The sequence below is a fragment of the Lepus europaeus genome, chromosome 20 (genome assembly GCF_033115175.1).
Source record: "Lepus europaeus isolate LE1 chromosome 20, mLepTim1.pri, whole genome shotgun sequence".
In the NCBI taxonomy this organism is placed as follows: Eukaryota; Metazoa; Chordata; class Mammalia; order Lagomorpha; family Leporidae; genus Lepus; species Lepus europaeus.
Genome location: NC_084846.1, coordinates 41,737,148 through 41,752,091, shown reverse-complemented (window position 1 = coordinate 41,752,091; position 14,944 = coordinate 41,737,148). Strand labels below are relative to the sequence as shown.

The 14,944-nt window shown below is 36.3% G+C and overlaps 1 protein-coding gene across 2 annotated transcripts in view; it reads right to left on the bottom strand.

The window, feature by feature from the left end:
- CDK13 (cyclin dependent kinase 13) overlaps positions 1 to 14,944 on the bottom strand; it is a 115,237-nt gene that overhangs the window by 63,810 nt on the left and 36,483 nt on the right. For both annotated transcript variants that reach the window (XM_062179188.1, XM_062179189.1), the window contains exons 3-5: positions 12,967 to 13,137; positions 11,569 to 11,708; positions 9,162 to 9,332 (exon numbers count right to left, since the gene is read on the bottom strand). In XM_062179188.1, the coding sequence (XP_062035172.1) occupies positions 9,162 to 9,332; positions 11,569 to 11,708; positions 12,967 to 13,137 (482 nt within the window). The remainder of the gene's footprint in view (positions 1 to 9,161; positions 9,333 to 11,568; positions 11,709 to 12,966; positions 13,138 to 14,944) is intronic.

Here is a 14,944-nt window from a genome sequence, read left to right as displayed (position 1 = left end):
GCGCTAATCCGAAGCTAGGAGCCAGGTGCCTCTCCTGGTCTCCCATGCAGGTGCAGACTTGGGCTATCCTCCACTGCACTCCCGGGCCACAGCAGAGAGCTGGACTGGAAGAGGAGCAACCGAGACAGAATCCAGCGCCCCAACCGGGACTAGAATCCGGTGCGGCGGCACTGCAGGCGGAGGATTAGCCTATTGAGCCGCAGCACCGGCCACAATTTCACTCTTTAAATGTTACATTAACATACCTGCCAATAATCTCAAACCTAGAGTAATTTTTTTTAAAAATCCTTGCCCCTTCCCAATTAGCAGCAATGTAACTCCAGCCAATCTCCATCAATGTTTTCAGACTTTATGTTCATCAAATGCATAAAAATAAACAAGATCTTGCTTTTGTGAAGAGCAAGAAGTGATACAGTTTGACATGATTGCAGCCATCTAAGTCATAACTTAATCTGGTCCTTTACAAGTCATCCCAAACCCTATAGAATAAACAGTCATTACAATAACCTGATGCTCTTATTTGACATCTGGAATGGTAATATTTCTTGAGCTAGTTCACATGTGTTCCAGTTAGAAACCTCCTTTGTCTAGCTAGAAACCTCCTTTTTCTACCTTTATCAATAAAATCCCTTTTCTTCTGCCTTGTAGCACAGGAACCAATTGTCTTGTGGCCACCCAAAATTATATTTCTGTAGCTCTCCCAATAATTACACTGAGTATAGTTATAAATTGTCTATTTCTTTCACTGATCTTACAAAACTGATGTCCATATAACACGTTTTTCCAAAACAGATGGACAGAGGACTAGATCTTTATATACCAACTACAGGGATGCAATAATCAAAACAATATGGTATGGTAGCAAGAACAGCTCAAAGTATTTGGAAACTTTATCTATGATAAAGACATCAGAACTGTGAAATATAAAAAGGATATAAATATTATTAAAATTATAAGCAGAAAAAAACACAGAAAAAGTTTAATAATTTTCCAGAGGCCAGCCCTCTCTAAATGATAAACTACCTCTTCTCAAAAAAAGTCCCCAACAGACTGATACAACCACATAAATTTATTGAGAACAACAAAGAACAAAGGAAAGCAAACTTAAGGGCAAGTAACAAACATGGAAAAGTTATTTATGACACATGAAATACACAAAACACTAATAATGCTAATTTGACTAGAACTATAGCATAAAAAAGAACTATAAAGGGGCCATCATTGTGGGGCAGCAGATTAGGCCACTACTTGTACCACCAACATCCCACATGCACACCAGTACAAATAACAGCTGCTCCATTTCCAATCCAGATCCCTGTTAACGAGCATGGGAAAGCAGCAGAAGACAGCCCAAGTGCTCTGGTCTCTATACCCATGTGGAGACCAAATGGAGTTCCAGGCACCTGACTTCAGCCTGACCCAGTCCCAGCCCCCGATGTTGCAGCCATTTAGGGAGTGAACCAGTGGATCAAAAATCTCTCTGTCTCTCCCTCTGTGTATTTAACTTTGCCTTTCAAATGAACAAATAAATCTTTAAATAAAACAGGGGGAGCTATTTAATTTAACCTAGTGATTCCACTTTTAGGAATGTATCCTGTGAAAGTCCTCAACAAATACATAAAGATTTACATTTAATGATGTTTGTTAAGGCACATTTAGTGATGTTTGGTAAGTCTACTAAAATAAACTACATCCAAATTACAAAACCAAAGAACACAATTTCTTTAAAAAAAAAAAAAAAAGGTTATATAATGGCATACAAAAATCTCTACTATGTAGAATACCGAATAATGTTATTAGTCAGTTTTTTGTTTCTACAATGAAATACCTGAGGCAGGCTAACTTCATAGAGATGAGGTTTACTTTTGGCTCATGGTTCTGGAGGTTCACAGTAGGTCTCAGTGGTTCATATTCTGGTAATGGCTTTCTTGCTGGTAGAGTCCCAAGGTAGCACAGGGTAACACAGGACAAGAGACAGGGAGTGTGCATGTTTTTCCAGCTGTCTCTATCAAATCTATTGTGCTTCTCACAAGCTCAATCAATTTCTCTCCTTATAGAGCCACCAAGGTTCAATCATGGGGGCACTACCAAAGATGATGTAATCTAATCTCTGGATTTGCTTACTCTGGGTTTGCTACACAAGGAATCATATAATATATAATCTTCTGTGTCTAACCTCTTTTGCTTAGCATGTTTTCTGGCCTACCTCTGGCTTCTGTAGCCATTTTGGAAGTAAACTAGCTACTGGAAGTTTTCTGTCTCTCTCTTCTTTCTCTCTCTCTCTCTGCGTCTGCCTCTCCCTCTCTGTATCTCAGCCTTTTACAAAAATATTTATTTCTGGACTCTCACTTCTATTATTCATTTATATGTTTACCATATATATTCCTGATCACTTGAACTTTGCAGTAAGATTTAAAATCAAATGTGAGACAACCAAGTTTGTTCTATTAGAAGCCTGTTCTGGCTATTCTAGACCTCTTAAATTTCCATATGAAATACAATCAGAATGCCTTCCTCCCTACACATCCAAATTGCAATACCTAACATAACCACCTATACAACAGAACCTTCCCTTCTCTGCATTTCATTGTTACTCAAAATTTAGTGATAATTCACTGTATGCTGCCACTTCAAAACAACAGGATAAAATTCAGTCTTTGCCCTCAGAAATTCAATAGGAATAAGATATTCAAACACAACAGCAGAAAATAGAAAATACAATTACAGAACCATGTGTAATACACATTGCATTACTGGGGAACACCTAACAAGCCATGTGGGAATCAGGCTATACAAAAAAACGACATTTAAGTTTTTCCTTGCACCAAATAGTGACAAAATGCCATAAGCACTTACTATAGAATACATTTTCTCGATTTTTTGGAAACTTTCATTTTACAAGAGTATTCAAATTACTTCATTAAGTAAACACTAATTCCAGACCTAAACTCATGCACAGTAATTATGAAAAACTTTTTTATTTAGGATGCATTTTAATTTTAATTGCAAAATACTATTTTAATATTTGGCTTTTTAATCTGAATATGAAAATATTTACATCTGAAATGGAACTCAGTGACCCAAGTTTTTCTTTTATGCTACATACAATTACAAAAAAAGTCTTCTTAACCCAGTGAATTATAAACTAAGTTAAAATCTTTATTTTTAGCTGAGTATCACTGCACTCATTCATAAAGCATTTTTCCCTAAGTTTATAATACTCAGTGGAATAAAGAAAATAATAAAGCAAAGCATTTGTCACGAAATAATTCATATGGTAGTTCAAAGCCTTTCTACAGTGAAATATGAACACAAGCACTAAAATTGTTTCAAGTAACTGAATTCTACTCTCCTTCCATACATGAAGATTCTGAATAGAAGAAACAGGAAATGCTTCTTCGAAACAAAAACCCCACCTTGCTAACAATAAAAAATTTTAAACCAGATAAGGCTAAGAAATCTCTTCAAAATTATGTTAAAAAGAACAAGTTGGGCTTAGAATAGAGAAATGAGGGAGCAAGTCCTAGATCGCTTGCTGACAATAGCAATATTACATGAATACTTAGCAAACCGTTTCAACCATTAGATAACAACTTAAGAAAACATTTACCAGAAGGTCCAATGCCTTCTATAAATTTTAAGAATCATGTATTTGGAAACACCTCTTAAATATCTAACATGGTGTAGTTTGTTTAACCAGTAAACTTAAGCACAACCATATAAAATGTTTTTAGTTTCTTTCTAACAACAAGTTTAAAACATATGATACACAGATTCAGGTCACACAAATTAAAATGTATCTTTGATTGATTTTAGCAGCTTAAATTTATGGACAATCTTATCTATGAGCCATTTAAAATAAAACTATTAATAAAATTTTCCCATGTGGACATACAATATGTACACACATATAACATAGCATAATAGACCAATATAGCAATTTTAATAATAGCTTTTAAAATCTTTAACTCTTTTTGTAGATTGCCAATTGATTTGAATTGCTTTTTGTTTTTAGTAACCTCAGTTAACTATACTTTCTCTCAGTTGGTACTGTTAACACATTATTGGCTTCATCTGTTTACAGAGCCATCCCAAAGTACTGATTACAATAGAAGTGGCTGGAAAAAGTCCATAGGAACCTATAGGAGGACAGCTAAACACAGAACCAACAATGCTTTAGTTTTATGAGCAGCAAATCATATATAACTGTGGATGACAAAAGACTTTAAGTCGCCATGTTTAGAATTATAAACTCATCAACCAACAAGAGGCACTTGCTTACTTCACAGTATTTTTGAAAGCACCTGTAGGATTTTACAAGTATTTAACCCTTTAGGCCTCTGGGGCTTTCTCATTAAGATAACTATCATGTCTAGTAACACAAAATCATTAGACTTTTTAATTCTCAAACATTTGTATTAATAGCATTTTCCATTATAGAAACTTAAAATTTGGTACCACGTCACATCTTGACAGTACTTCTAATATAATCCAAATAGCCTGATTAGTTGGTGTCTCTCAATCAGAAAACTTAATTGTAGCTTAGACAGCACCTTTCTTAGCTCCTCTAATAATGACTCTGTCCTTCATTGAAAATGAATCTTGATGTGAATGGAAGGTGAGAGGGAGCGGGAGAGGGGAGGGTTGCGGGTGGGAGAGAAGTTTTGGGAGGAGGAAGCCATTGTAATCCATAAGCTGTACACTGGAAATTTATATTCATTAAATAAAAGTTAAAAAAAATTATGTTAAAAAGATGAGATTGCCTGATAATGAAGGTAAAAGCCAGGAAAAAAATTGATAATTGGCATGCCGCCGGTCCTTTCCCCTGATTTAGAAAAAAACTTGAGTATCTCTTAAGTTTTTGCATAAAAATACACCTATGACTTGGTGATTATCACTTCACCTCTGTTTAAGAACAATAATTTTTTAAGGACAAGTAACATTGCATTTTTAACTTTCCATGACTAAATTTTCCTTTAAGTGGAGTCAAATCTTTAAGAAAATATTTTTACAGTATGCTTCAAATATAGCCAATGGCTTGTACTATAATAATGCAAATGTTTCTATTTTTATAAACTAATATTTGTACTTGAGTTTGGCATTGCTTAATATTTAACATTTAGATTTAGATTTATAAACACATTATATTTAACATGTAAAGTATTTAAAGGGGGCTGGTGTTGTGGCATAGGGGGTAAAGCCGCCACCTGCAGTGCTGGCATTCCATATGGGCCCCAGTTTGATTCCAGGCTGCTCAATTTCGATCCAGCTCTTTACTATGGTCTGGGATAGCAGTAGAAGATGGCCCAAGTCCTTGAGGACCTGCACCTACATGGGAGACCCAGAAGAAGCTTCTGGCTCCTGATTTTGGATCAGTCTGGCTTCAGCTGCTGCAGCCATATGGGGAGTGAGCCAGTGGATGGAAGACCTCTCTCTATCTGCCTTTGCCTCTCTCTAATCTGTCTTTCAAATAAATAAATCTTGGGGCTGGCACTGTGGTGCAGTGGGTTAAGGCCCTGGCTTGCAGTACCAGCATCCCATATAGGCACCAGTTCGAGTCCCAGCTGCTCTATTTCTGATCCAGCTCCCTGCTATGGTCTGGGAAAGCAGTAGAGGATAGCCTGGGTGCTTGGGCCCCTGCACCCACATGGGAGATCCAGAAGAAACTCCTGGCTCTTGGCTTCAGATTGGCTCAGCTCTGACCATTGCTGCCATCTAGGGAGTGAACCAGCACTCTCTCTCTCTCTCTCTCTCTGGCTCTACCTCTCTATGTAACTCTTTCAAATTAAAAAAAAAAAAAAAAACTCTTTAAAAATAAATAATAAAAAATAAAGTATTTAAGTATACAGTTTCAGTTTTACATTCTATAAACTCTAATATACATGTTTTAGACCAGCCCATATTAAACTAACAATCCCAAATGGTTTTCTATTCCAGTGTAGCAATCACAATTACTAAATCACACAGCCAACATGGTCAGGATTAGAAAATCTAGTTCCCTTTTCATAAAAGCACGTGACTTCATTATGGCTCACATTAAAATTACTAGATTCATTTCAAGATAATTATTTACAAATATTATACCCTAAAATATTATAACACATTTAACTAACACCTGGTACCCAACTGTAACTTCTCACATAGAAAAACACATTCTTATTATGATTCATACAACTATAAACAGGATTATAAAACAGAAGACATTAGATGCAAATACATGAAAGTCTATGATGTATAAAATACAGTGCTAAGCACCGTGAGGGATTAAAGCAAAACAAAATGGCTTCAGAGAATTTATAATCTGGAAAGAAAAATAATTTATGACCATAAATACACTAACATGAAGATCATAAACATTCTGTACATTCAGAGGTAGAAGTTTTTTAAAAAGTAATAAAGTATGGCCGGCGCCGCGGCTCACTAGGCTAATCCTCCGCCTTGCGGCGCCGGCACACCGGGTTCTAGTCCCGGTCGGGGCACCGATCCTGTCCCGGTTGCCCCCCTTCCAGGCCAGCTCTCTGCTATGGCCCGGGAGTGCAGTGGAGGATGGCCCAAGTCCTTGGGCCCTGCACCCCATGGGAGACCAGGAGAAGCACCTGGCTCCTGCCATCGGATCAGCGCAGCGCGCCAGCCGCAGCACACTACCACGGCGGCCATTGGAGGGTGAACCAACGGAAAAAGGAAGACCTTTCTCTCTCTCTCTCTCTCACTGTCCACTCTACCTGTCAAAAAAAAAAAAAAAAGTAATAAAGTATGAACAGGATAATATAAGTAGAACTCATTTAGCAATTAGTCACTGAATACCTTTGATGATCCAGTCACTAACTTAGGTAAGGGGCATGTCAGCAAATGAAAGTAATATGGATCCCACCTTCATATGGAGAAAAAAGTAAGTGACAAATCAATGTTGTCTCACTTACTGGGAAAAAATCCTTTAAATTGTGTGTCTGTAGTGACGGACACTGGGAAGACTAGGAAAGGGTTCATAAATCAATGAAGCAACATTCAGATTAAGATCTTGGAAGCAGGAAGTTTGACTTTCAAACTACATGTACATGTATATGCTGTGGCACAAGGATTCAGTGTGCATGGTGTTGAGTTGGTGAGATTTAAGCCAAGGGAAGTAGAACACATAATGACTTTAAAGCAGAAAAGTGTACTGGTCTATTGAGAACCCCAATGACCAATGTGACTGAAGCTTGGTGAGCAAACAAAAATGATAGAAGTGGAATTAGAGAAATAAGCAAAGAATTGATCCCACAAATCAAAGGAGTAGTAGGGCCTGTCAATGCTGGAGGAAAAAGCAAATACACTAATTTCACTAGAACACCAGATTAATGCAAAACAAGTAACATTTGCAAATCATCTTAATGGTTAAGTTCTTAATTTAATTCTTACTACACACTTAGAGAGATGTTTCCCTTTTATGAATAAAGGGGTACAGACTCTGAAAAGCTAAACATCTTGCTAATAAGCTAAGTCTCAAATCTCAGACAATCTAATATATGTTAAAACAGTAACTTTCTACCACATAGTAAGTAGTTATAACAAAACAATTAAAAAGTCAAACAATGTTATATGTCAGGTTAAGAAATCTGAGCTATACTATGGACAAAAACCAACAGAAGGGACAGAATGGGGTGTGTGTGTGTGTGCGCGCGCGCATGTATGTGTGCGTGCATGGAGCTGGTAAAGAAAGAACACTAAATGCCATGTTCAACTGAAGCTTACCTTATTTAATCTGTTTAATGGATTTATATTGAAAAACATTTTTTTGCTGTTTGAAAAGCACAGATGATAAAGGAAAGTCAACTTTTATTCCAAAGTCTTACTCAAAAGATCTAAAACATACTGGCAGTAGACATTTTGCTAAAGCCAACTATACACCCTATAGTTTATTAAGGGCAATTTCAAGAAAGATTTTTGTCTTCACACTTCTAGAAGTAATAAATACACCTACCTTGAAGTTTCCTTGTAAGCTAAGACATTTGTTACATGCAGGTTAAGTATGTTCTAAAGCTACTTAAAACTATTTTTTCAATCACTAAAAGATGAAGACTAAAAATTATATATAACAACAGATGGGAGGTTTGCAAAGTATTTAATGTCATGGGTATTTTTGATAGCACAAATCCTTTGCTCTGCATTTGAACATTTCATGTTTTTGTTCCAGTTAATCATCCCTCCCCAAGTTCACTATTCAGATCAAATTGCTGGAATGACATTTCTAGGAGTTTGATGTATTTTTTGAGGAATTAGTTTATGATTCCATTGCAGGTGTCTTCACTACTCTTATTTCTACACTGGGGAAAAAGCAGAGCCCCTTTGTTAGAATTACAATACATGTTTACGGGGAAAATATTTCTCAAAGACTGGAATGACACAAGTGAGCAAAAGAAGTTGGTCAGCTTAGCTATGGAGTGGTGGCAATAATATCTAAATGTTCAAATGATTCTAAACTAGAACCTAAGCTCCCTAGGATTCTGAACATAGGAACAAGGAACTGTCCTTTGAAAACTGTGACCAGCTTGTCTGGACCTCAGATATAGAACAACAAGTGGCCTAAAGCCATTTCAAGTACAGGAACTATTGGCACTACAACTATATAAATCTGAACATGTAGTTTTTCCTCTTTTTTCAAGCGTATTTGTAAACTCAAAGCTGAGCAGAAGTGATTTTACTTTCTCCAGTTAAATACTGAGTTGACTGCATTTCTTCCCTACCACTTTTTGTTCCCCTTTCCCTTCCTAAAGCAGTAGTGTAAAACTTAGGTTATTTTTGCTTCCAAAATTTGAATAAAAATTTCATGCCATGTGTTTTTTTTCTTTTGCAAGGCACCTGTTTGTCACTTTTTTCAAATGTAAACGTTCTCTTATGCTTTTGAAATGAATTTCATTTTGTTTAAAAAAAAGGAAAAAAATTATGTGATTCTCAAAAAGAGTGCATACTGTTTAACATCGGCAATATATAATTCACTTATATGACTCAAAAACCATTGATGCAAATACTTCTTCAATTCTACTAAATTTAAAAAGAATTTACATCAAGCAATAGTTAAATGTATCTAATAATTATTCAAATGGTGAGCTATCTGCAACAATATCTAAAAGTCAGCAGTATCATGACTACAAAGAACTGGTTATTTAAATTTGCACACATACCTTTGTCCTTCTTAAAATCCAAAGCATCTTCTTTATCAGTCACTATTTCCTTCATATTAATAATACTCTGATGGGTAAGTTGCCGGAGAATTTTAATTTCTCGGATTGCTGTAATTGGGAAGCCTTCTTTTTCATTATCTAGACGTACTTTTTTTAAGGCTACCATTTCTCCTATTAGAAAATTAAATAAAACCCCGTTAGCAAATGACATTTTTTAAGTCTATTTTATTTAATCCATAATTTCTGTTCCTACCTCTTAAAATTACAACTCATAAAATATATTTTAGTTTCCAACATAGCAAATGATACTATAGATAAAGAAATTATATCTCGATATATAAATTAAGGACTATTTATATGAACCATGAAGTACTTATAACTGTTAAAACTAATGAGCCGGCACCGTGGCTTAACAGGCTAATAATCCTCCACCTTGCGGCGCCGGGCACACTGGGTTCTAGTCCCGGCTGGGGCGTCGGATTCTATCCCAGTTGCCCCTCTTCCAGGCCAGCTCTCTGCTATGGCCCGGGAGTGCAGTGGAGGATGGCCCAGGTGCTTGGGCCCTGCACCCACATGGGAGACCAGGAGAAGCACCTGGCTCCTGGCTTCGGATCAGCGAGATGCGCCGGCCGCAGCGGCCATTTTAGGGTGAACCAACGGCAAAAAGGAAGACCTTTCTTTCTGTCTCTCTCTCTCTATCCACTCTGCCTGTCAAAAAAAAAAAAAAAAAAAAATGAGGTAGGCCAATATATATTGTTGTTCTATGAATTCCATGCATATATTTAGGAAAAAAGCAAAAGGCTACAAAGTGGGCATATTACGTTGTCATTTTTTTAAACGAAGGCAAGAAAAATAAACATATCCAATATGCTTATATGTGCATAAAACGTCTGAACAGATGAGAATGTATACTCAAACATATCACTTGGCCAAAGCTGCCCAGTTACCTAATAGTAAAATTGGTACTACTATATCTTCTTTCCCCACTACACAAAGTTGCCACACAATTTATCTAAGAGTTTTGTGTCAAATAAAATCTATATAATAAATAAAATATCCACATATACTCAAAGACTATTATAAGGAAAAAATTCATTGTAATAAAGATTTTGTTCATTTCACTATTTTTTTTTTTTTTTGGAGAAAAAGAAATTTTGTTCTTACCAATTTTCTAAAAGAAAGCTTACCGTTACTTTTTTATGGAAGTACCTGTAATGTACTATTTGCACACATACCTTTTGTTTCTTTAAACAAAAGGTTTTTTTTGTTCTTTTGTGTCGTTAAACCATTTTAAAAGGTTTTCATTTAATCTTTTTGACAATACCTCATTATAAATATAAATTATTACTCTATGCTGTAGTTGTCTTTAGTATTTTCTAACTATAAAGTCACCTCCCCATACTAAATGGCCTCAAACAGTTATGCCATTTTAATCTACTGGCTTATTTCAACAAGAAATTATGAGTAAAGATTAAATACTAACTCAATGCATTATTTAGTAAAACACGTATCTTCTGTATATAGCTTATGACACAGCAACTTTTCCTCGTCTTCAAGGTCTTTTAAAATTTTCTCCCAAGTTCCTGATTATGTTTTAAAACATTAAGCTGCTAACATCTGGCCTCTAAGGACAATTTCTATGAACAAAAGAATTGACCAAAAAAAAAAAAATATGTCAGGCTTACCACAAAAAAATTATTACAGAGATTAACTGTAGGTAATACACTTTTTTTTTTTATTTTACAGATAGAGTTAATTTCTCAGATTGCTAACAGATAGAGTTAGACAGTGAGAGAGAGAGACAGAGAGAAAGGTCTTCCTTCCTTCAGTTGGTTCACCCCACAAATGGCCGCTATGGCCAGAGCTACGCCGATCAGAAGCCACAAGCCAGGTGCTTCCTCCTGGTCTCCCATGAGGGTGCAGGGCCCAAGCACTTGGGCCATCTTTCACTGCACTCCCGGGCCACAGCAGAGAGCTGGACTGGAAGAGGAGCAACCGGGACAGAACCGGCACCCCAACCGGGACTAGAACCAGCGCCCATATGGGATGGCGGCGCCGCAGGAGGAGGATTAACCAAGTGAGCCACAGCACCGGCGCCGGTAATACACTTTTCTCCTTGACTTCTAAGTTTTATTCACCACAGGAGGGGGTGAAGAAAAAAAAAATTCCACCATAAAGCTCATCACAAATGCTGAAAGAACACTTCTGAAAATACATTCGTATCAAACCCATTTACCTGTACCCGTATCCTACACAAGTGCGTGTGTAAAGCTAAAAACAAGATGAAACAAAAGCCCAATAAATTTGAACCGAATATTTTATAATTCCTAAAGCTACAGATTAGGAAAAAAGCACAAATTAAGTACATTTCACAAGCCCAAAGATCCCCAGAACAAGGCATTCTTACCAGTGTCTTTATCCCTGGCCTTGTAAACTTGTCCATAAGTACCTTCTCCAATAATTCCGATGATATCAAATTTATCCACGCAGCGTTTTCCCCAGTCAATATCTTTTTCTTTGATTTCACCATATCGAGGCCCACAAATTCTATCAAATATAGTTCTGAAGTTTTTATATACAATCAAGCAAACTTTTAAATGTTTAATTACTCAGTATCCACCCTCCACCCATTGCATCATTTATTTTCTGCTAATCTTGCATTTTTGTGATCACGTATCCAAGGCCAGTAACAATGTGTTTTGGTATTGTAATTTATCATAAAAGTCATGATATCATTTCAACATACTGACTCTTCTTCTGTAGACTATTACTTTAACTGGGAAGAGAAATCATGGAACTTGAATAAAGGGTTTTCAGAAATAAAATGCAATTTTCCAATGAGTGGATGAAACCAACACTAGTAGAAAAAAAGTTCTCTAACATCTGCTTAAACAAAATTCAATAATAAACATTAACAAAAATCTATTAAACTTATCAATAAATTAAACTTATGGCTGGATGGAATATTTTTAAAAAGTAATTTTAAAAATTTCAAAAGTAAATGACATAATCAACTCCTAGAAACCCACTTTTAATAAGATTTAGATACAACAAAATTTCATTCTCCAAAATATTAAATTTTGCTGCATTTTAATATTCTAGTAGATCATAGAAATTCCAAATAATAACACCTCAGTACGCTCAAAGACATAAAACTTTTGTAGCTTTCTACTCCATACTAGAACATGACTTCTTACCCTTATTCTAGGCACCACTAGCTGAACAGCACTTCTAAAATCAGAACTAACTCAAAGTCTTAGTCCCACTTTCCCTTGGTTAAATTGAAGGAAAAAAAAAAAAAAAGCATCAATTAGTCCCTTTAACTGATGAAAAAGTTTCAAGGGAAAGAATTCTCTCTAGACACTTACTTGAAGCTAACTAAAAATACAGATTTCAAATGTTTTCCACTGTATCTTTTGCAAAAATAAAGAATGCATTTAGAGGGGAAAATGCAGCTAAACATAACAGCTTGCCCATTACTAATTTGGGCTCACTGAATGCTTATTCTACCCTGCCAATTTCAATGTGTCTATGTCACACAGGTATCTTAATTACAGAAATTATCTTGAATACATGTAATACCCCAAGAAATTAATACATTGCAAACTGTGAGAGAATATTGAATCTTGTTTTATTTGTAATAGTAAATAGGTATGCAAGCACTTATGAAAAAACTTATTCATATACTTAAATTGGAAGAATGAATACACTTTTTATTTAATCTTAAAGTTTGTGTTTTATAAATTTATGATGATCCAGAATCATTTCTAGTCAATTTATGAGCAGGTAGAAAGTAAGCACATACTTAGGTCTCCTTTTACTATGTAACTGTGTTGCTGTTTTCTTTTCTTCTGGACTCTTTGAGAGATCATCTCCTCCTGGCAGCTCAGGAGGCAATGGTAAATCAGCAAGTAAACATCGGAGTTTCTTTTCTACTTCTTTTTTAACAGCTTTTACTGAAATATTTCCTCGTAAGCTAAAAAAGAAAATCAAATAAGTAAAACATAAAAATGTAGTTAGGCAATAAAAATGTAACTCTGTAAGGTAGTGTGTAATGGCTGTGCATTTCTTGTGCTATTTCACACTGCAAGACACTAATCAAAGCTAAGTTTCCTTACCTTCCAGAATGAAATAGTATACTACACACAACTGTAAAACATAAAACTTAAGGATAATAGTGCTATAGAATTAGTTTTTTTCCTAAGGACATCTGTACAGCATGAATGTTAAAATAACATATTGTGCAGCCGGCACTGTGGCAAAGTGGGTTAACACCCTGGCCTGAAGCGTCAGCATCCCATATGGGCACCAGTTCGAGACCCGGTTGCTTCACTTCCGATCCAGCTCTCTGCTATGGCCTGGGAAAGCAGTGGAGGATGGCCCAAGTCCTTGGGCCCCTGCACCCACATGGGAGACCTGGAAGAAGCTCCTGGGATCCTGGCTTTGGATCGGCACAGCTCCAGCTGCTGCAGCCAACTGGGGAGTGAACCAGCAGGTGGAAGACCTCTTTCTCTTTCTCTCTCTCTACTTCTCCTTCTCTTGCTCTGTAACTCTGCCTTGCCAATAAATACATCTTAAAAAAGAAAAAAATTATTTATTGGCAAGGCAGAGTTAGAGAGAGAGAGAGAGAGAGAGAGAGAGAGGTGAGAGACAGAGAGAGAGGGATATTCCATACGCTGGTTCACTTCCCAAATGCTGGAGTTGGGCCAATCTGAAGGTAGGAAACAGGAGCTTCTTTTGGGTTTCAGGTTGGTGCAGGGGCCCAAGGACTCAGAACATCTTCTGCTGCTTTCCCAGGTGCATTAGCAGAGAGACTGATGAGAAGTGGAGCAGCCAGGACTTGAACCCACACTCATATGGGATGCCAGTGTTGCAGGTGGCAGCTTAACCCACTAAGCCACAGTGCCAAATTACTCTTTTATGGTTAATACAGTCCCTAACAAAACCGAAGCAAGAGTTCATTAAATGCAACTTGACAAGCTGTTTATAAAATCTAAGAGTAAGGGTAAAGGAACTTCCCAAAAATTTCTAGAAAGAATAATGAAGATGTATTTGCCCTGTGAAATGGCCAACTTATTTAAAGAGATCCCGATGTCTGGATGAAGTCTATTCAATGTGTTAGTATAGCCAATGTTTTGCCAAAACCTACAAATCAATGGTAAATATTTCTAAATCAGAAGACTTGCATAAATATTCAGATTCCAGGATTCTGTTTTAAAATAGCAAAAGTCCTACTGATACTGTGCACAAAGTCTTTTGCAGCAGCACTGAAGTTGAGGCTCAGCAACAAGGCTGTTCACTAATGACTAATTTTCTCCATACCTTTCACTTTTTTTTTTATTAAACTTTTATTTAATGAATATAAATTTCCAAAGTATAGCTTATGGGTTACAATGGCTTCCCCCCTCCCATAACTTCCCTCCCGCCCGCAACCCTCCCCTTTCCCGCTCCCTTTCCCCTTCCATTCATGTAAAGATTCATTTTCAATTCTCTTTGTATACAGAAGATCAGTTTAGTATATATTAGGTAAAGATTTCAACATTTTGCCCATATAGCAACATAAAGTGAAAAAACTACCATTGGATTACTAATTATAGCATTAAATAGCAATGTACAGCACATTAAAGACAGAGATCCTACATAATTTTTTTTCAAATTAATTAATTTTCTATGCCATTTCCATTTTAACACCAGGTTGTTTTTTTTTCATTTCCAATTCTCTTTATATACAGAAGATCACTTCAGTATATAGTTAGTAAAGACCTCATCAGTTTGTGCCCACA